The sequence below is a fragment of the Nematolebias whitei genome, chromosome 14 (genome assembly GCF_014905685.2).
Source record: "Nematolebias whitei isolate Nwh7 chromosome 14, NemWhi1, whole genome shotgun sequence".
Classification (NCBI taxonomy): Eukaryota; Metazoa; Chordata; class Actinopteri; order Cyprinodontiformes; family Rivulidae; genus Nematolebias; species Nematolebias whitei.
In genome coordinates, this window is record NC_056511.1 from 32,970,230 (window position 1) to 32,991,249 (window position 21,020).

General features: G+C 42.8%; 2 protein-coding genes across 2 annotated transcripts in view; one reads left to right on the forward strand and one right to left on the reverse strand.

Moving 5' to 3' along the window:
* The window catches only part of pcolcea (procollagen C-endopeptidase enhancer a), a 13,236-nt gene extending 2,404 nt beyond the window's left edge, over positions 1 to 10,832 (forward strand). The window contains exons 2-9 of the mRNA XM_037687471.1: positions 2,255 to 2,363; positions 2,444 to 2,702; positions 4,266 to 4,390; positions 4,472 to 4,608; positions 4,683 to 4,969; positions 5,052 to 5,129; positions 10,130 to 10,300; positions 10,391 to 10,832. Of these exons, the coding sequence (XP_037543399.1) occupies positions 2,255 to 2,363; positions 2,444 to 2,702; positions 4,266 to 4,390; positions 4,472 to 4,608; positions 4,683 to 4,969; positions 5,052 to 5,129; positions 10,130 to 10,300; positions 10,391 to 10,521 (1,297 nt within the window). The 3' untranslated portion in view covers positions 10,522 to 10,832. The remainder of the gene's footprint in view (positions 1 to 2,254; positions 2,364 to 2,443; positions 2,703 to 4,265; positions 4,391 to 4,471; positions 4,609 to 4,682; positions 4,970 to 5,051; positions 5,130 to 10,129; positions 10,301 to 10,390) is intronic.
* A 9,644-nt stretch (positions 10,833 to 20,476) lies between these two features.
* Positions 20,477 to 21,020, reverse strand: part of tmem88a (transmembrane protein 88 a) — a 4,322-nt gene continuing 3,778 nt past the window's right edge. Inside the window, exon 2 of the mRNA XM_037687473.1 lies at positions 20,477 to 20,764. Within this exon, the coding sequence (XP_037543401.1) occupies positions 20,477 to 20,764 (288 nt within the window). The remainder of the gene's footprint in view (positions 20,765 to 21,020) is intronic.

The following is a 21,020-nucleotide window of genomic DNA, read 5'->3' on the forward strand; positions in this document are numbered from 1 at the left end:
TTTCATCCATCCATCCATCCATCCATCCATCCATCCATCCATCCATCCATCCATCCATCCATCCATCCATCCATCCATCCATCCATCCATCCATCCATCCATCCATCCATGCACATACACCTCCACCCCAGCCCCTCACACCACAAATATGGACTTGGAAGCAACTGATGTACAAGTTGCAGATTCTTGGTTTGGACTTGAAGATGAGGAGAACAGAAGACCAACTGTCAGGCTGAGATATGCCAGAGTATCAAGATGAAAAGCAGAGCCAGGAGATGGTGGGTGAAACTGTGTGCTGACATTACCACAGGCTCAAGGGGGAATCATTACAATAATATATTGTTGAACACCACAGATATGTTGCAGCAAAGCTGCTACATCAAAACAAAACTCCACACCAATACTGTTATTTAACTGCCATGTTGGATACACCACCTAAATATGCTGTAGCAGTCCAAATGCATCATGAACATTATACATCATGCATTTGTCTGATATCTGCCACTTGTTCTGGAACTGGGTCATCTTTAGCAGGGAGGCTCATCCACCTCCTCCATGTCTTCTGGGGGGATTTTAATGCATTCCTAAGTCATCTGACAGACAGTCTGTCCAGTGTGTTCTGGGTCTCCCCCATGGTCTCCTCTCAAATGAACATGCATGGAAACCCTCCTCAAGGAGGCAACCAGGGAGCATCCTTACCAGATGTCTGAACCAGCTAAACTAGTTCCTCTCGATGTGGAGTAGCAGCAGCTCTACTCCGAGCCTCTCTGGATAAATGAACTTCTCACACGATCTCATTGAGAGAGTCCAGCTACCCTGCAGAGAAAACTCATGTTACCCGCCTGCATCCATGATCTGATTTCCACCCGGAGATGGGGTTTGCTGGCAAGTGCCTGGTGACTGGGATTCTACCCATAGGTTCTGGTTTGACTCAGCTTGAATGAGTTATGCATGGTGCCATGGGCAGCAGCCATAGGCTAAGGCCTTAGTGCTCTGACCCTGGTTTACCGGGGCTGACTCTTGGGACAGGCCAGGATAGAAAATATTAAAAGAATTTTAACTTTACAGCTTTTAATGTAAATGACATATTATAAACATTTTGCATATAATTAAGACATTACCTTGTCAAACTTAAACTCTAAATGTAAAACTTGCTTTAACTCAGGTAGTGTTAAAGATATTGAGCTAAAATGGAAGGTGGTAGTGGCTAAGAATAATCCCAGGCCCATACTCTGAGCACACATCACAACACACTGACCTGTGCCTAAAACTATGGCATTAACTGTTGGAGTCAACCCAGTCGGTCTGTTAGCAAAATATTTAATGACCCACTGGACAGATTTTATTGAAACTCTCAGAAAGTAATACTAGAAGCATGTGTATAATTGTTCAACTTTTGAAGTCAACTTAATTCAACATGGCCGACACAACTAACTGACCTTATAAAATACAAAATTGGTTATAAGTCAGTGAATTTTATAGATACTGAGCTAAAATTTGACGTGGTAGCATCTGGGAGTCATTCACGACACATACTTGATTGTTGGATTGCAACAAAACACTATTTTCTAGACCAACAACGTCCATGCTCAATAATCCAGGTATACAATCCAACAATTTTCAGTCTGGATGAAAGGTGAAACATTTCAGCACACAAAAAAGAAACTGTCTGGATGACCTGACTGAAAATTGTTGGATTGTATACCTGGATTATTGAGCATGGACTTTGTTGGTTTTGAACCAGTTTGACATGACTGTCGACGAGGGAGAGGGCCGGCACCGGATGAGGGGGCGTGTTAAAGTGACCATCTTAGCACCAACATAACTTGTTTGTTCCACTTTGGAGTAAGCTGTTGGGGGATTAATCAGTTTTGTGTTGTGTGTTTCCTTGACTGATGAAGCCTTCTGGATCGAAGGTGCAACGTTTCAGCACAAAAAAAGAAACTGTCCAAATGACTTGACTGAAAAATGTTGGAATATTTTCTAGATTTGACCAAAAATGTTAAAGCTCCTTTATTTCTAAACACAAGCTGCTTTCTGTTCAATGCTCTGGCATGAAAGGTGGCTGGTGATACACGTTCATTCATATGTTGGCAAAATACAACTAACAACTGCAAACCTTTTTTTATTTCCTGCGTTACATGTTTTATTGTTTAACTATAAACTTCAAACATGACGTAAGCAGCCCTTTGTAAAGGCTGATCCTTGTTACTAACCAAGTGTCTCAACAGGAACATGTGCTTCTTCATCACAGGCCCGTGTTCCACTGTGGAGGGGACCAGGTGGCAGAATCAGGTTTTGTTGGCAGCGAGGGTTTTCCAAGCTTCTACAAAAGCAACAGTAAATGCACCTGGCGCCTTACGGTGAGCCACCTCTCTGTCCTCGCTCCTCTCTGACTCCTCCAGCCTCCAGCAGCTCACAGCTGGTGTGTTTTGCTCCTCAGGTCCCTGAGGGGAACGTGGTCACGCTGTCCTTCCGCATTTTCGACCTGGAGGCTGACTCGCAGTGTCGCTACGACTACCTGGACGTCTACAATGGACACTCGGACTCGACGCAAAAGCTGGGCCGCTTCTGTGGGACTTTCCGCCCCGGCACTCTGATTTCCACCACAAACACAATGATGCTGGAGATGGTGACAGATTCAGAGACGCAGTCCAGAGGATTTGTGGCATTTTTCAGTGGAACCAAACCTTATGCCAACGGTATGGTCACATTTATTTACCTTATTTTAGAGTGAGCTGCGGCTCCTTCAAGATCAACAAGCGCCACCTGTGTTCAGTAATCCTTAAATCCAACCAGAGAGTCTGGGTTGGATCGAGGTCTGGGATTTGACTGGACTGTTTAATTATTTGTTCTTAAGTCACTGGAGTGTTGCTTCAGGTGTCCTGCTGGAAGGTCAGATCTCTGTGAGATTCCAACTGGTTTCATGTCAGTGCTAACCAGTTCCCAGTTACTCAAGAAGAAAATATCTCCACAGCATGATGCTGCCACCACCGTGCTTCACTGCTGGGCTAGTGATCCCATCACGCTGAGAGGTGTTCAATTTTTGGACAGTCAGTTGTGTTTGACCACAGCTCTTTCCAACATGTGTTTGGGTCATCATTTCCTGGTTCCTCTTCCAGCAATATCAACAAATCCTCCCACCTCGGGGGATGAGATGGTGTAGAGGTAGGGCAGCTGACTTGGGACCAGAAAGTCGCGGTTCGACTCCCCATCCCCAATCCCCATCATTCCCACATGTCATGGTGTCCATCATGAGCAAGACACCCAATCCCTAACTGCTCCCCGGGCGCCCACATAGCTGCCCACCACCCCACCTGGGTGTACCTCATGTGTGATGGGTTAAATGCACAGAACTGATGTTGCCTTTGTATGATAACATACAATGATAACAACACATAGCACATTACCTCTGCAGAAGTTTTTAACCTGGTTGTTCCTTCTTTCCCCCATTGCAGAGTGAAATGGGATTGGAAATACCCTCTGTCTGTCCATGCATGTTGTGAGCATGATAACTAAGAGACATACCAGCTTCCATTTTGGTGTGTGGCTCTATCAGCATAAGAAAGGTTTCTTTCGAAAATTGGGTTGTCAGTTGCCACATCAAAATCCAAGATGGTGATTGTCATATGTCAACCTTGTGAGATGGATAACTTGGAAAAATAAGTAACGTACCAACTTCTAAATTGGTTTGTCATAGCATTTAGGCATAAGGACAGTCATGATCAAAGATTGGGTTGCTACGTCAAAATCTAAGATGGTCACTGCCAACTGACCACCTCTTTATTTCAATAAACTATGCTTTCAACTGTAGTTTCAATAGTGATTAAAAGTATAGTTTCTTCAAATTATTGGAGTAGCTGAAGATCAATCAGTTTTGGCTCCTGGCTCCGCCAATGCGTCTGGTGGTGGATAAAATTGCTCCTTCACCTGGATCCATCACTCTTTTGTTGCCTCCATTAAGCAAAAATAATAATAAAATAAAACAAAAAAACTGCCTCTTCTTATACACATGTGACTCCTACCCACTTGAAAATCTTTTACCAAAAACAAAAGTGTTTACTTGTGTTCCCTGTTCAATTCCAGTCTAGAAAAACACACACAAAAAAAACAAACTGTAAAACATTCACTCTTTAAATCCCTCAGTGACGGGGGACATTGGTGTACCTCTTGTTGATGCACAATGATCTCTAGGTTTAAAATTTAAAGTGCCTTTGAGAAAAAGAAGTCTTGATTCATCGTCAACGCTGGTTGAATCATTTCAGACGATCAGTTCTGTGGGGGGAAGATGACAAAATCCCAGGGAGAGATCATGACGCCCAACTGGCCGGAGAAGAAGTACCCCCCAGGAACCAGCTGCTCCTGGCTCATCACTGTGGAACCAGACAGGGTGGGTGCCTCACGCAGTCACTGCATCTTTGCTTTCAAATGAGCCGTTCGAGGCATACTTCTGTTTCTCTCTGTGTACCAGGTCATCCAGGTGAAGTTTGAGAAGTTTCTACTTGAGGCTGACACGTACTGTCGCTTTGACTATGTGGCATTCTTCAATGGTGGGGAGAGGGACGATTCCCGCCTGATTGGGAAATACTGCGGCGACCAGGCTCCACAGTAAGACAACCCTGCACAGTAAATTCTAACCCACATAATCTTACACGGAAATGTTTTATTTGTCTCTTGTACAGACCCATAATTACCAACGGGAACGAGCTACTGGTCCAGTTTGTGTCTGACCTCAGCGTGACTTCTGATGGATTCCTCGCTTACTACACCAGCGTCCCCCGTGGATCTCAGCCTCCAACTGTCAACTCAGGAGCCGATACGAGAACCATTCCTCCAGTACCTGCAGCCAAACCAGTTGAGCCTGTCGCCACTCTCCCACCACCCGTCCCCACCACCACTAAATATGTCCCACCTCCCCTGGTAAAGCCGACAAGAGGCCGTGTCACAAGACCAAACGGGAGGAAGCCTGGTAAGGGACGGTGTGGACGTATTTATCAGCAGGTACTCATCTCGAAACTTAATGTACTTTTTTCTGCTTTTCATGATTCTAGTTGCTCAAAACCCCCTGTGTGCCAAAGACTGTAAGAGGAGCGGAACCATCAAGACCAGTTTCTGTTCCAGTGAATTTGGTATGTTTTCTGCTGATATTCTGATGAGTTTGAACTTTTCCACATTTAATCCCATTACAAACACAGTCTTCAAAGCATTGAACTGGGATTTTATGTGACAAACCAACACAAAGTTGTGAAGTGGAAGGAAAAAGATTCACTAGATTAAATTTTTAATTATATGACCGTCAAAAGATGGACATATTATGGAACAATCTCCATCTGTCAATCTGTACATACGCACGTTAACTTTCTCTTTTCTTGGCTATAATTTCTGATCTGCTCAAGATCACTTAAAGGGATCTCCGACTACTTTCACATATTGTTCTTAATATGTTGTTTCTCTGTTCCACTAAAAGTTGTTGCTTGTGACATGTGAAAGCGTTTCTGACGCATTCTGTTTCTGTCCGGGTTGATGCGGCCGCTTCACTTTCAACCCGAACAGAAAAAGATGCGACACAACTACGTAAGTGCATGGTGACGTAGATGTTGCGTAGAGCTCAAGTCCAGAAGGCGTTAGCGGTAGCTGGCTAAGCTAAGCTAAGCTAATCTCCAACGTGTGTTAAGTTTTCGCTTCAAAATGAGTGCCCGTGACCGTTAGAATGTAACTGAACAAGCTTTCACGAGCAAAGAGAAAGCAGATGACATAACTGATGAGAGAGGAAAGATTAATTTGGTGGTGTGGAAGTGGTTCGGCTATCTAAGATCCGATAAACTGCAGGTTTCAGTGTGCTGCAAACTGTGACAGAGAGTTGCTCCAACTTGCGGCGGGAACACATCTAACTTGTTCCATCTGACGAGTTTCCACCCGATAGAGTATGCTGAGAGTCACAAGATGAAGCAAAATGAAGTTTGAGCCAACGTGTCCCTGAAACAACACCCCCAGCTGTATCAAAAGAGAAACCCATGCAGCAAACGTTTGCTGTGTTGTTAGGTTATGTTGTTGTTTAAAGTCAAAACTATTAATGTTGACAATCTTGAGAGTTTTTTTATTTGACAGTGATTTCAAATTTCTTTGAAGGTTAAATACAAATAAAAGATAAACATTAATTTATTTGTACAGTTTTTCTGAGGCTTTTATATTGTTTATATCGATATCCAATTATATTGTTATCATTCGAAATTAAGAAATATATTGAGATAAAAGTTTTGGCCATATCGACCAGCCCTAATTAGTGCCCATATTAGTCTTTATGCAAATATGTCAGTCAAAACGATCAAACATGATCAACTTATGATGTTTAATTTATTAGCTCTGGAACTAATGCTTTTACCTCCAGAGCTAATAACTCTGGAGATAGATGGTGTTAGCTCCAGAGCTAATTAGCTCTGGAGCTAACACCATCTATATTTCCTCTGAATCATTAGATCTGAAGCAAATGCTTCATTGCTACGACACTGTAGCTCTGGATCGATGCTTTGGTGACCCTCCAGCACATTCTCAAAACGTTAGCAGCCTTCAACAGTTTTTCTTCCAGGAGTTGATTCCTTCCACCTTTGACCACCTTCCTTGTACCTGCTAAAGAAAACAATCTACACAGCATGATACTGCCATCACAATGTCTATTTGCGGTTCCCGTTGCTAAAAGTTCTTTTAAACAGCGTGCTGCTGCGGCGCTGCCGCATCATGAACCCCTGCTCAGTTTTTAATCAAAGATGTGTCAATCACTCCAGGGACTTTATTCAACAATACACAGGAACTCAGCTCTTGGTTTCACTCTAGCTGTCAGTCTGTTATGGACACTGTTGTTTCTCTAAAGATCAGACAGCCTAAACTTAAATCTGAGCCCTGGCTGAATGACACAACCCAGGTTTGAACCTGTGACTCTGTCTTCTCTACAGGAGATTAGCTTTCATCTGAAGCCTTCAGGTTCTCCAAACGATTCTGTCCCTCCTCGACATTAGTGGGTTTCCCTGCACTAGGACCATTTGCTCTTGAGCTGATCAATAGCACTCTGTCCTCTGGTGTGGTCCTTGATCATTTTAAACATGCAGTGGTGCAACCTCTAGTTAAAAAACCAGGACTGGATCCCACTAATTTTGCTAATTTTAGACCAATTTCCAAACTTTCTTTTATCACCAAAGCCCTCAAGAAGGTTGTGCACAGTCAGCTACTTGTCTTTCTTGAAGAGCATAACATCCTCAAGGTTTTCCAATCCAGTTATAAACTCTCCACAGCACTGAAATGTTTTTTTTTTTTTTTTAGTTTTTAATGACATCCCTTTGTCTACTGACTCTGGGGACTGTGTCATCCGTGTGCTTTTAGATTTAACAGCTTCTTCTGACACTGTGGCACATGACATTCTGCTAACTCATCTGGAACAGTGGGTGGGAATTGGGAGTGTTGCCTTAAAATGGTGCAGGTCCTATTTGACAAACCAAACGTTCTCTGTTAGTCTGGAGGGATCAGTATCCTCTTCTCTTTTTGTGGAGTCCCTCAAGGCTCAGTTTTAGGCCCACTTTTGTTTTCTCTCTATCTGTTTGGTTCCACACTTAGAAAGTATGGCATTTCAATCCATTATGCAGATGACAGTCAGATTTATGTTCCTCTTAAAAAAGGTAAACACGTATTCAATTGATCCACTTCTTAGATGTCTTGAGGACATAAAGGCTTGGATGGCACTTCAACATTTTTATCTAGAAAAGTTAAACCTGGTCCTCTGGACATTCAAAAAAACAAAAAGCAAAATAACAAAAACATGTAGAAACGTTTCGTCTTTCATCCGAAAGACTTTCCTCAGTCTGAGGTGCTGTATTCAGCTCAATCTTATAAATAGCACCTTCTCATAGTGATCAGTCTTACATCGGGGAAACTAAACAGCCACTGGCCAAAAGGATGGCCCAGCACAGAAGAGCAACACCATCAGGCCAGGATTCTGTGGTCTACACTCATCTCCAGGCCAGCAGTCACTCTTTCAGGGATAAAGATGTTCACATCCTGGACAGAGAGGAACGATGGTTTGAGAGAGGAGTAAAAGAGGCCATCTTTGTGAAAAGAAATCGTCCATCATTAAACAGGGGTGGAGGCCTCCGTGTTCAACTGTCCCCCTCTTACAATGCTGTTATTGCTAGTATCACTCAGCCCTCTGTGAATAGTAAACAACCATCAGTGTGCTAATGATCCATTGTTAGGCTGATGGTCCTTGACCATGTGAGCAGCTGGTTTTGGTTGTCAGCAGCAAAACTGGTTGATCCACTCTGAGAAGGTGCTATTTATAAGACTGAGCTGAAGACAGCACCTCAGACTGAGGAAGTCTTTCGGATGAAAGACGAAATGTTTCTACAGTGTTTTGTTGTTTTGCTTTTTGTTTTTTGAATGTCCAGAGGACCAGATTTAACTTTTTTTTAGATTTTTCTACCTGGATTATTGAGCATGCATCAGGATATTCAACATTTTTAGTTTCAACAAAACCTAACTCTGCCAAACTATTTCCATTGTTGGATGATGGACTGAGGAGAGCTCTCTTAGACATCCATCCATCCATCCATTATCTTTACCCGTTTATTCCATTTTGGGTCACGGGGGTCGCTGGTGCCCATGTCCAGCAATCACTGTGCGAGGGGCGGGGTACACCCTGGACGGGTCGCAAGTCCATCACAGGTTAGAGACAAACGAGACAAACAACCATTCACTCTCTCACTCACACCTAGGGACAATTTAGAGTTACCAATCAGCCTAACATGCATGTTTTTGGTCTGTGGGAGGAAACCGGAGTACCCGGAGAAAACCCACGCATGCACGGAGAGAACATGCAAACTCCACCCAGAAAGGCCCCTGGACCGGGGTTTGAACCAAGGACCTGCTCGCTGAGAGGCAGCAGCTCTACCAGTTGCGCCACCGTGCTGCCCCTCTCTTAGACATATTGTTTTATAACCTTCCTGCTTTAAATGTCTTAACAACTTTATTCCTGACCTGTCTAGTGTATACCTTGGTCTTCACGATGTTGCTTGATCTCTTTGTGTTGGTCTATCACATAAAATTGTTATACAATGCCTTGAAGTTTGGGATTGTGATGCAACAATATGAAGATTCATCAGTTTCAAAAGTAGTCACACAAGTGGACAACAAGATTTGTATGCATTCAATAAGATCCACAAACGAACCACAAGTTTTAACATTGCCGACCAGCGACCACAAGAAGCACACATGCATAAACAGTTTTTCAAATGTTCACATTTCAAAACGCACAAGTAGGAATATTCTGAGCATATAAATGGTCAAATACATAAATCACCTTCTGTGGATGAATGAAGCAACACACGCGCATGGTTAATGTGATATTTGAGACTTTCTTACCGCTCCAGATTCACAAAGATAATGCTGCGTTCAAGGGTAGTGAAAAGCTGGGACATCTAAGCCTTACCAGATTTACTGAGTTATTGGGAAAAGGCACATAAATAATAACACAGTAATTCATAACCCTTACATTAAAACACATATACTCATGTTAACGTTATGAGATTCCAAAAATATTATTTTTGTGTACCGAACAGTTAAAATACACATCCTAAACTGAGAAGGTTATTCTTCATGTGAAAAATTGTTCAGGAAAAAGATATATTATTGAAAAAATATAATTTTTGGATATTTTTTTCCAAAAAAAAAAAAAAAAAGAAAAAAAGAACCTGCCTGTTTTTGCTGTTTATTTCAGCTGCACAGTCCACAAAATTGCTATTTTCATCTTGTGGAAAAAGTACCAGGAAAAATATATTTTTTGGTCTCAAAGTCATATTCACAAGCAAGCTGATCTGTGTTGACTGATTTGTCCACAACAAGTGATTCATTTGACAATTTGTATGTGCGACATATTTGTTAGTGCAATTTGAAATGTGTACATGAATCACTGTTTATTACGCATTTGTAAAAGTTGTGGTTCACTCGTGGATCTAACTGTATGCATACAAGTCTTGTACACATGTGTGACTTCTTTTGAGATTACTCTATGTTCATATAACAAAATGTGGAAAAGCTCACCAGCTTTTCAAGACCTGACAGGTAACCCATCACCTGATTTTTCTAGTCATAACTGGGAAGATTTCCTCGCTCACCCTGGGACCCCGAGGAACTCTAAACATCAACGTCTCCCTCATCAAAGCCTACAAGGCGGGCCGCCTGTCCATTGCGCAGGTTGGAGAGACCATGGCTGTGAAGCTAGTGTCACTGTGCAAAAAGTGTCCCCTGCTCCGCAGAGGTAGGAACCGTCTGAAGCTACAAGCAACACAAAATATCACCTAAAACACATAAACCTGACTCATTTGTGCCATTATCTCCTTTCCAACAGGTGGAAGCTACATCATCATGGGTCAGGTGGATGAAGAAGGGCGTGGCACCTTGGAACCCGGTGCTTTCACGGCGCTCTACAAAGCCCCACACAACAGATTACTGATGAGCATCACCAACCAGCCCTGTTAGTTCTCACACAGCTGCTCAAGACCACGTGTCAAACACAAGTTCAGACAGTGTGAGCTGTGAGTTTATAAAAAGGCAAAATAGCACTACACCGTTTAACTTTATTTTATATAAATTCAAAATTATTTTATTTTATTTCAACACCTGCCAAACCATTTATTTGTAATGTTTATAAATATGAATAAAGGTTTTATATATCTTTGAAAGGCCTGGAAAGCACATTTACTCCAACTTTCATTTAGAGCACACATGGCCAACATATGGCCCCAGGGCTAAAAGTGGCCCTTGAACAATCCCAATCTGGCCCTCAACATCCCTGATTTAAAACTTTAAAAATAATTACCATATTTTCCGGCGTGTAAGTCGCATTTATTTTGCATCGCCGATGACCCATCAAGTTATTATGCGTTTATTTAATGGTCAAAACAGCTTCATTTTGCCTGGGTGGCGCGGCGCCATCCATCCATTCATCGCGACCGGAGCTGCTAGCTCTCCAGCGTTCCTCTGCCTGCACCTGCTTTTGAAGTGAGCATGCACGTGAGGACTTGCTGTTGCAGTTGTTCGAAATTTAACAAGATTAACAATTAAAAATAATTTTTTGTAGGTATGGGGCCGATCCGATCCAGTATCGGTATCGAGCTCCAATACCAACATAATTTACGTATCGAATTTTCCGATCCAACCTGCCAATATTTCCGATCCATGCATGTCTGTGGTTGCGCTGCACGTTGGCTTCAAACTATGGAATGGATTTCCTGAACGGAGGCGTGTCTCATGAACCCAGAGTAATGAGACCCGCCTCACATTCAGGAAATCCATTTCATAGTTTACAGCCAGCTACAACGTGAGGACTGAGTTAGCAGCACTGTGGCTAACGGCTAACCAACTTTTCATCCAAACATGTCCGCTGTGTGGAAGTTTTTTTACACTAGAAACACCACAAAACAAGACAGCAACGTGCAATGTCTGCAGAGACATAGCACCACATTAAACCGAGGTAAACGTTAGTTTTACGATGGACATTCGAGCTCCGGGGCTTCAGCGGTCTGTTATTTTCGTTCAGTCCGGAGAAGGCAGTCTCCGGTGTGGCTGAGTGGCTAGGATGCATGAGAGAAGTGGAGCATGCTCTATTCACACAAGGAGAGCTGTTGATCAGGTTACTTCTTGTTGTGCCGTTAACTCTATAATAGATATTGAATCAAGTGTTACTTATATAGGCAAAACTAAATATTAAACAGTCCATTAAAATACACCAGAATGCAGGAAATGGCATCTACTTTATTCAAAATTTTCTGGGGAAGGACCCCCAGACCCCCCCCCCCACCAGTGTGCCAACCTCCCCCAAATTCCATTAAAAAAAGCTTCTGACGCCAATGTTCACCACATTGTTCAAGCCAAGAGCCTTTGTCAGCAATGCGAGCTAAAAGCGACCCTAGAGGGCAGATTCTAGAATTGCCCCTGATGTAAGCTTATAATTACAAGTACATGATTTTAATAATAATAGGTTGCGATCTAAAGTGGGCCACTCTGAGGCATGAAACTCCAGGGCTGAAAATGAGTCCCACTCCGGCCCTGATTCGCACCCTATGTGGTACATGTGGTGGAACGAAATTATGTACACAGGGTCCCAGTTACATCCAAAATAAAATGGAAAAGAAAAACAGTAATAAGATCTCAGATATGAGCTAAGAAAAACATAAACTAAAAATACATTAAGCACTAGTAGCATAAAAACATTATGGCGAACAGCAGCACGAACATGAGTCTGTGTGAGCAGACGAGCATACATGAACACAGCAACATGAAGCAGATCAGCAGCAACATGAAACAGATCAGCAGCAACATGAAACAGATTAGCAGCAACATGATGTGATTTTTCACAGTGATTATCCTGGTTAGAGATTCATGTCTTAACAGCTTCAGGGTAGAAGCTGTTCCTCAGTCTAGTGGTTCAACACTTAATGCTCCTTAACCTCCTTCCTGAGGGGAGTGGGGAAAAAAGTGTGTGTGCTGGGTGAGTGGGGTCCTTCATGATGCAGGTGGCCCTCTTCCTGCATCTGGAGGTGTAAATGTCCATGATGGTGGGGAGGCTGACTCCAACAGTCTTCTGTGCAGCCTTCACCACTCTCTGCAAAGCTTTTCTTTATGCAGCTGTGCAGCCTCCATGCCACACGTTGATGCTGGAGCACAGGATGCTCTCCACTACTCATCTGTAGAAGGAGGTGAGGACTGAGCTTCCCAGACCAGCTCGTCTCAGCCACCTGAGGAAGTAGAGTCTTTGATGTGCTTTCTTGATCAGGCTGGTAGTGTTGTTGCCCCAGCTGAGGTTGTCATTCAGGTACACCTAAGTACTTGTAGCTGGAGACCACTTCCACCGCAGATCCTCTTATCTTCAGGGGGGTGTAGATGTGTTTGTTCCTTCTGAAGTCCTTGATCATCTCTTTTGTCTTCTTCACATTGATATGAAGGTTATTTTCTTTGCACCAGCTCTCCAGGTGTTCCACCTCCTGCATGTAGCTGGACTCATCATAGTTTGTGATACATCCCACCACCGCTGTATCATCTGCAAACTTTACAATGTGACAGCCTGGATGGGTAGCTGCACAATCATATGTGAGCAGAGTGAACGGGAGAGGGCTCAACACACATCCCTGAGGAGAGCCAGTGTGGAGGGTTATGGTGGAGGAGGAAAAATTGTGGATCCTTACAGACTGAGTTCTGTTTGTTAAGAAGTCTAGGACCCAGTTGCAGATGGAGGGGCTTAGTCCTAGAGTTAATAGTTTGTCCTTCAGGGTTTGGGGGATCATGGTGTTCAAGGCAGATGTGAAGTCCACAAAGAGCATATGGACGTAAAAGTTTTTCTGCTCCAGGTGGTTGAGCGCAGTGTGGACCACAGAGGAGATGGCATCCTCTGTTGATAGGTTCTCATGGTATGCATACTGATGAGGGTCCTCGCTGATGTCGATGGTTGTTTTGATGTGGGTCATGACCAGTTTTTTGAAGCATTTAGCAACTATCGGGGTGAGGGCCTCTGGCCAATAGCCATTCAGACCAGTCACTGTAGTACTTTTTGGGACTGGGATGATGGTGGCAGTCTTCAGGCAGGTGGGAACAGTCTCCATGGTAAGTGAGGAGTTAAAGATGTCTGCCAGCACCTCGCAGAGCTGATCAGCACATTCTTTCAACACTTTCCCGGGGATGTTGTCTGGGCCGGTTGCCTTGTGCGGATTAATCCTCCTGAAAGTACTCTTTACTTCTGGTTAGCTCATGCTGAGATGCTCTTCATCTGGTGGTGAGGTGAGTCTGATGCTGGGTGGTCTGTTCAGGTATTCAAAACGTGCATAGAACTTGTTGAGGGCATCAGCCAGAGATGGGTCTTTAAGGCATTGTTCGCTCCTTCCTTTATAATCTGTTATGCATTTAATGCCCCTCCACATGCTCCGAGGGTCTTGTGAGGTGAATTGACCCTCGATCCTCTTTGCATATGTAGCCTTGGCCCTTTTAACACCATCAACTAGCTCTTTCCTTGTCCTTCTTAGCTCCTCTGAGCTTCCAGACCTGAAGGCAGTGTTCCTGGCTTCCAGCAGGGTGCGCACCTCTGCATTCAGCCAAGGATTTCTGTTCGGGTAACTTTTAACATATTTTAAGATGGAGACGGTGTCAGTACATGTACTAATGTAACCCAGAACTGAGGATGCGTATTGGTCAAGATCTGGTGCTCCATCATTTTCAGCAGCTTCTCTGAAAACCTCCCAGTCTGTTCTTTCAAAACAATCTTTCAGTATGGGGCCACTGTCCTGGACCCAACATTCAACTTTCTATTGTTCTGGGCGGGAGCGTCTCAGCGGGGGGAGTTAAGCAGGGATCATTAAGATTGAGATGTGATCAGAGAATCCTAGAAGGGGGCGGGGTTTGGTTTTGTATGCATCTTTTACGTTCGTGTAAACATGGTCCAGCGTGTTGTTCCCACATGTTGGTATGGTATGGTAAAAACTTGGGAGGCAGTCTTTTAGATCCACGTGATTAAAGTCTCCGGCCACTATTTAAAGAGCAGCAGGGTGTTTGCTCTGCAGCGATCTAAAGAGATCATGCAGTTCTTGCAGGGCTTCATTAGCATTAGCATCCGGAGAAATGTAAACAACCGTTATGAAAGCCACTGTAAACTCGCGGGGTAGATAATATGGTCGAAATTTCAATGTCACTTGGTCCAAAGCCTTTGAGCATGAGTTTTTTACTACAGTACAGTTTGTGCACCAACTTTTACTCACGTAAATGCACACTCCACCTCCCCGTGATTTCCCCGTTAGCTTGCTGCAGCAGTCTGCTCGAAAAAAGAGTCTGTCATCTAGCTGGAAGACTGTATCCAGCGTTTCTATTGTATTCCATGTTTCTGTGAGGCAAAGCACTGCGCACTTCATCATCTCCTCTGAGGCGCCCGCTCTCAGACTAAGCAAATCCATCTTGTTGTCCAACGAGCGGACGTTTGACAGAAAGAGAGATGGCATCGGGAGTTTTCCGGATTTAGCATTAGCACGTAGCCTCACTAGAACCCCCGCCCGGTGCCCTCTCTTCTTAAGCCGGGAGCAGCGCTTCCTCTTCTACACATTGGAATGCTTCTGCCACAGCTTCAAGTAGATGACTTTAAGAGCTGCACTCTACTGAGCGTAGTTTTGAGTTCGTTGCTGATTTCTACTATATTTCGTGGCAAATCCACTCCTATTCTCATCAGTTCGGTTCAGCTATAATTCACATGCCTAAATCTTGTGGAGTCAGGCACAGAGTTAATTTCAAAACTCCTACAAACTGGGATCGTACTGGGAGCCTGTGAAGCTGCAACTGCTCTTAGCGCGGCTACTATATAAGTATAAGTTGTATAAGTCGCAGGACTGACAAAACTATGCAAAAAAACCTGCGACTTATACGCCGGAAAATACAGTAGATAAAAACATAATTTTTTTTATGAAATGTAAGTAAATCTAAATTAGCATCTTGGACAATTACATCTAAAACATTAGGTTTCAGGTAGGCCAAAATAATAATTTTAGTATTTCATTGTGTTTTAAGAACTAACATTAAAAACTCAAAAAAGCAATCATAGCTTAAAATATACAAAAAAAATGAAGTTATTTTAATATGTTGCATAAGAACCGGTTTATAAAAAGTATATAGCTTATATTCCTAAATTGTACAGGGAAAGCATGTTTTTACCAAGCATGCTAACTATGCTACAACAAGAAAAAGACAGGAAATGTCTAGATTTTCTGTTTTACAGAAAAGATTTTTTCCAATTCACTGTGCAAATCATCAAATTACTCGATTAGGTAAAATGTCACCACTCCTGTTTTAGTGTTAAATGTGTCTCCATCTTATGGATATGAAATGTATTACACATCATTAAAATAATCACCATCTTTTCATGATGTTTCTATAAAGCATAATATGAAATTATTACATTCAGCCTTTATTTATACAGATGAAATGTTTTTTAGCTGAATTTATTAGCGATGCCATGAATCCCCAATAATCTATTACCCACAAGTTGATGTAAGTTTCAGAGCAACAACCATGTTCTAAAGAACCGTGCTGATTTATTGAATGCTTCAGAGTTTTAAATGAGTCCAACACTAATGGGAGCTTTTAGTTTAATTTAGTCTTCCTTCTCAACTTGATTTAGAGTAAAAACAAACATTTTAGCTAACATACTGGATATAAAGGGGCATCGACATTCGCTGTAACTATTATTTTTAAATCTGATGGAAAACATAATGGAAGTCAACTTCATTGCTCTACTTAAAATTTAAACAATGTTTAATTGTCCTCTAGCACCAGCTAAGTGTCTTTTTTTTTTCCACTATGGAGTTTGCTGTTTGTGGGAATCAGTTTGTTTGGTGGCTCCTCAGACTGAAGAAGTCATTTGGATGAAGGACGAAACATCTCAGCATAAAATGAGACTGTCCAGATGACCTGACTGAACATTGTTGGATTTTTTTTAACCTGGATTATTGAGCATGAACTTTGGTGTCTTTTTTAACAAACAATGTTGGTTTAAAAAAATTGTGGTCTTTTTGGGAAGATTAGTAGGAATTTTGCTTCAACTTGTGCAAATATTCTCTAAGCAAAAAAGTGGTGCGTATGACAAATAAAGAACCTTGAATCCTTGAAGAAAAGACTTTAAAATGTTGCCATAGTCAAACTAGACACCAGGAATCGCTGAAAAATTGTGCTTTAAAAACCACGGGAAGCAGTTTCTAGACTTCCACAGCAGGCTGGCTTGAAACGTGTCAGTAAGGTTCTGTTTTGTTGGCAGGCCTCAGACTGACAAAGACTTTCAGATGAAAGACGAAACATTTCTTTCAAGCATCCATCCATCCATCCATTATCTTTACCCGTTTATTCCATTTTGGGTCACGGGGGTCGCCGGTGCCCATGTCCAGCGATCACTGTGCGAGGGGCGGGGTACACCCTGGATGGGTCGCAAGTCCATCACAGGGCCACATAGAGACAAACGAGACAAACAACCATTCACTCTCTCACTCACACCTAGGGACAATTTAGAGTTACCAATCAGCCTAACATGCATGTTTTTGGACTGTGGGAGGAAACCGGAGCACCCGGAGAAAACCCGCGCATGCACAGAGAGAACATGCAAACTCCACCCAGAAAGGCCCCTGGACCGGGGTTTGAACCAAGGACCTGCTCGCTGAGAGGCAGCAGCTCTACCAGTTGCGCCACCGTGCTGCCAGAAGCTGATTAGACAACTTGATTATTGCACAGGCTAGCCTTAGGCTGCCCACAATAAAATGCCACTCTAAAATGTGCAGTTTTATCACACAGCACAATGGCACATATGTCACAAATTTTGAGGGAGCAGCATTTGGTATATTTTTGACCAGAGTGATGCTAACGGCTAGTCGGAGTGGACTGCCATCTTGGTGTCTACAGTCCAGTGCAGCGAGGAAAGTCCAGATCTCTGTATTGAAGAAACCAAACAGCTTCTTCACAGATGGCTCAACACAGGAGAATCAGCTCCTCTGGACAAGACTCAGTGGTTCACCTACACCTCAGGGATAAGAGACAACATTTCAGGTAGAAGACAGCTGGCTTGAGAGCGGGGTGAAGAAGCAATTTATTTAAAACAAGAGAAACTATCTTTAAACAGAGGAGAAGGTCTCACATTTCAATTTTCAAAAACTTATAATGCAGCTTTAGGACTGACACCCAGTTATTTTCACACCTATCAGGATTTTCAACTATGCGACTGACCCATCTGTGAGTCAGACTAAGAAAAACCCTAATGAACCCCTGTAGTGAGGAGTGAGAGGGCAATCTGCACATGTATCTAGCTTACCTCAGCTTTATAACTCGAACCCCACACTGTTTGAACTGAGGAAGCTCCTTGGATGAGAAGTGAAACGTTTTCAGTTACAAAATAAAGTTCAGTTGCTTTTGTCTTGAACTTTTTTGAACTTACCATGTCCTGGATGACTGAGAATCTTCACCAATGTTCTTCCATCTTAAAACAAGTTTCAGAAATATTAGTGTCAACCAAACATTCTTTTATAAACCTGTCCACCATGAAGATTCCAGCAGAAATATTCTGATATGACTGAAACTGCTGCTTTGACCCCTAACATCTTTTTCTTCTTCCTTTTTGGGTCACTGGTGCCCATGTCCAGCATTTACTGTGCAAGAGACGACACCCTGGACATGTCTCCAGTCCATCACAGAGACACATAGAGACAAACAACCATTCACACTCTCACTCACACCTAGGGACAATTTAGAGTCACCAGTCAGACTAATATGCATGTTTTTGGTCTGTGGGAGGAAACTGGAGTACCTGGAGAAAACCCACACATGCACGGAGAGAACACGCAAACTCCACCCAGAAAGTTTCCTGGCCAGGATTCGATCCAGCGACTTCCTCACTGAGAGGCAGCAGCTCTACCAGCTGTGCTTCACTTTTACATATGCAAAGAAAAAGTGCACCGTATTTTCCGGCGTTTAAGTCACAGCTTTTTTGCATAGACTTGTCAGTCCTGCGACTTATATACGTTTTTTTTTCCATATTCAGAGCAATTTTTGACTGACGCTTTGAATTTATACGAACTGAAACAACGAGTCCTCCCGTGCGCGCTTGATTCACTCAGCTGGTGTAGGTGGAGGAACGCTGCAGAGCTAGCTGCTCCGGCCATGATGGATGGATGGATGGATGGATGGATGGCACTGTGCTGCCCAGGTGAAATGAAGCTGTTTTGACCATTAAATAAACCCATAATAAACGTGACTTATATATGTTTTTTTAATTCTTCATGATGCTTTTTTGACTGATGAAACTTATACTCCAGAGCGACTTGTACGCTGGAAAATCTTGGTCGACTCACATCTCTCTTTTAAGCTCCATGTGGAAAACTTGGTAAAGAAACTGAAAGGTAAACTGGGTTTCTTTTTCAGAATCAGATCCTGTCTAACCCTGAATGCTAGAAAACGCCTTGTATCTGTGACTTTCCTTTCCTCAATTGATTATGGTGACATTATTTACATGAACGCTCCTACAAGAACCCTGCAGATGTTGGATGCTGTCTATCATGGTGCACTAAGATTCATAACTGGCTGTGATTATCGTACCCACCACTGCACCCCGTATTCACTGGTTAACTGGACATCATTAACTTCACTCAGACTCTATCACTGGTACACTTTCATCTTTAAATCACTTCTTGGTCTGCTGCCTTCATACATCTCCTCCTTCATGTCTCTGCATGAGTGCAGCTACAGCGTGCGCTCTCAGGATATTATTACCTGCAGTGTTCCCTCAATGAGGACTGAACTTGGCAAAAGGGCCTTCTCCTACTTCGCTCCTGTTTCCTGGAATATCTTACAAAAACAATTGAAGCTCTCGACCTTGACCTCTCTAAGTGGCTTTAAGAATCTGTTGGACTCCTGGCAGGGACCAACGCAGACATGTTCCTGTTTTTAGTTTTCTACATTCGCCTTAGAATCTAGCTGTTTTTTTGTTTTTGTTACCTTTTTCTTTTAGCCATCCTATTTGTTAAAAAAAACAAACAACTGCAGTATGACTTTTTATAATTATTTATTGTTGTCACTGTTGTCCATTGTTGTCATCATTCTTTGTTAAATCAGGTCTCTCTTGTAAATGAGTCCTCGAGGCTCATTGGGATTTACCTGTCTAAATAAAGGTTGAATGAAAAAAAAATACAGTACTTCATGCTGTTATTATTTGGTCAAAATCCAAAACAAAATAAATAAATGAAAATCCCTGAGAAATAAAACTTCTCTCACCTGCTACCTTGCTAACTGAATTTTATGATGTGTAATCTGTCAGCACTTGGAATATGTGATAAAGACAACTCTGAGCTACTACCGCATCAAATTGTAGCTTAATGCCTGTAAAACTGACTTAGCTATAGGCACTTTACACAATAACACAGATTTAGAGCTGAGGCAGCCATCTTGGATTGGACTGACTCCAAAAGTTAACCAGTTGTAGATAAACAGCTAATATTTATTTTCAGAGAGTTTGATCAAAATCTGTGCAGTTGTTCATGAGATATTTTGCTAACAGTCCGACAACTTATACATCTTAGAGGTCCAGTTTCAGGTTGAGGATCCCGTCACTCACTCTTTTTGATTGACTATCTGTTTTTATTTTTATTCTGTTTAATTTCTCCTTCTGACTAAAAGATAAACAAAAAGAACAGACTCGTTTCAGTTTTTTTGGATAACCTGAATTCTAAAATGTCACTTTATTATAAGAAATAAGGTATAAAAACTTTCCATAAATTGAAAGAGTATAAAAAGCTCAAAGTAACAGGACAAACAACTGCAGGCTAACATTTATAACAGTACAGATGATGAAATATGGGTCAGAAAATACAAACTGATTTAAAAACACTAACAAAAAGAGCCAAACTACACTTTACCCTCCTCTTCACTCCTACACCCAAATGCTGCCCTTCCCCTCCCTCTCCTGGGCTTCCTGCTGCTTGCAGCAGCCCCCCGGGCCAGGTCCCCGGAGGCGGGAGGCCGGCAGGTTCTTGTAGACGGCCCGGCTGTAGGGAATGAAGCACAGGCCCAGCTGGAGGTGCCGAGCCAGACGGCAGAAGGCCGCAAGCGCCAGGACCAGCAGGGGGGTCAGCAGCAGGAAGCCCACCACCAGCAGGGCCACGCAGCCCGTGTCGTCCAGCAGGTCGGAGCAGTACACGGACGACCCGTAAGGCTGCACCTGGAGAGGAAGCAGAAGGTGTCTTCACATGGAACATCTTCAAACACAAGAAAAACAAGCAGTACACCAACAGCCCCATCACTGACAGATTGAAACACTATATGTTTGGACTTTAATGTTGTTGTGCAATAAATGTGCTGTGGTCTTGTAATCCTGAGGTTGCAGGTTCGAGCCCTGGTTGATCAATCAATCAATCAATCAATCAATCAATCTATCTATCTATCTATCTATCTATCTATCTATCTATCTATCTATC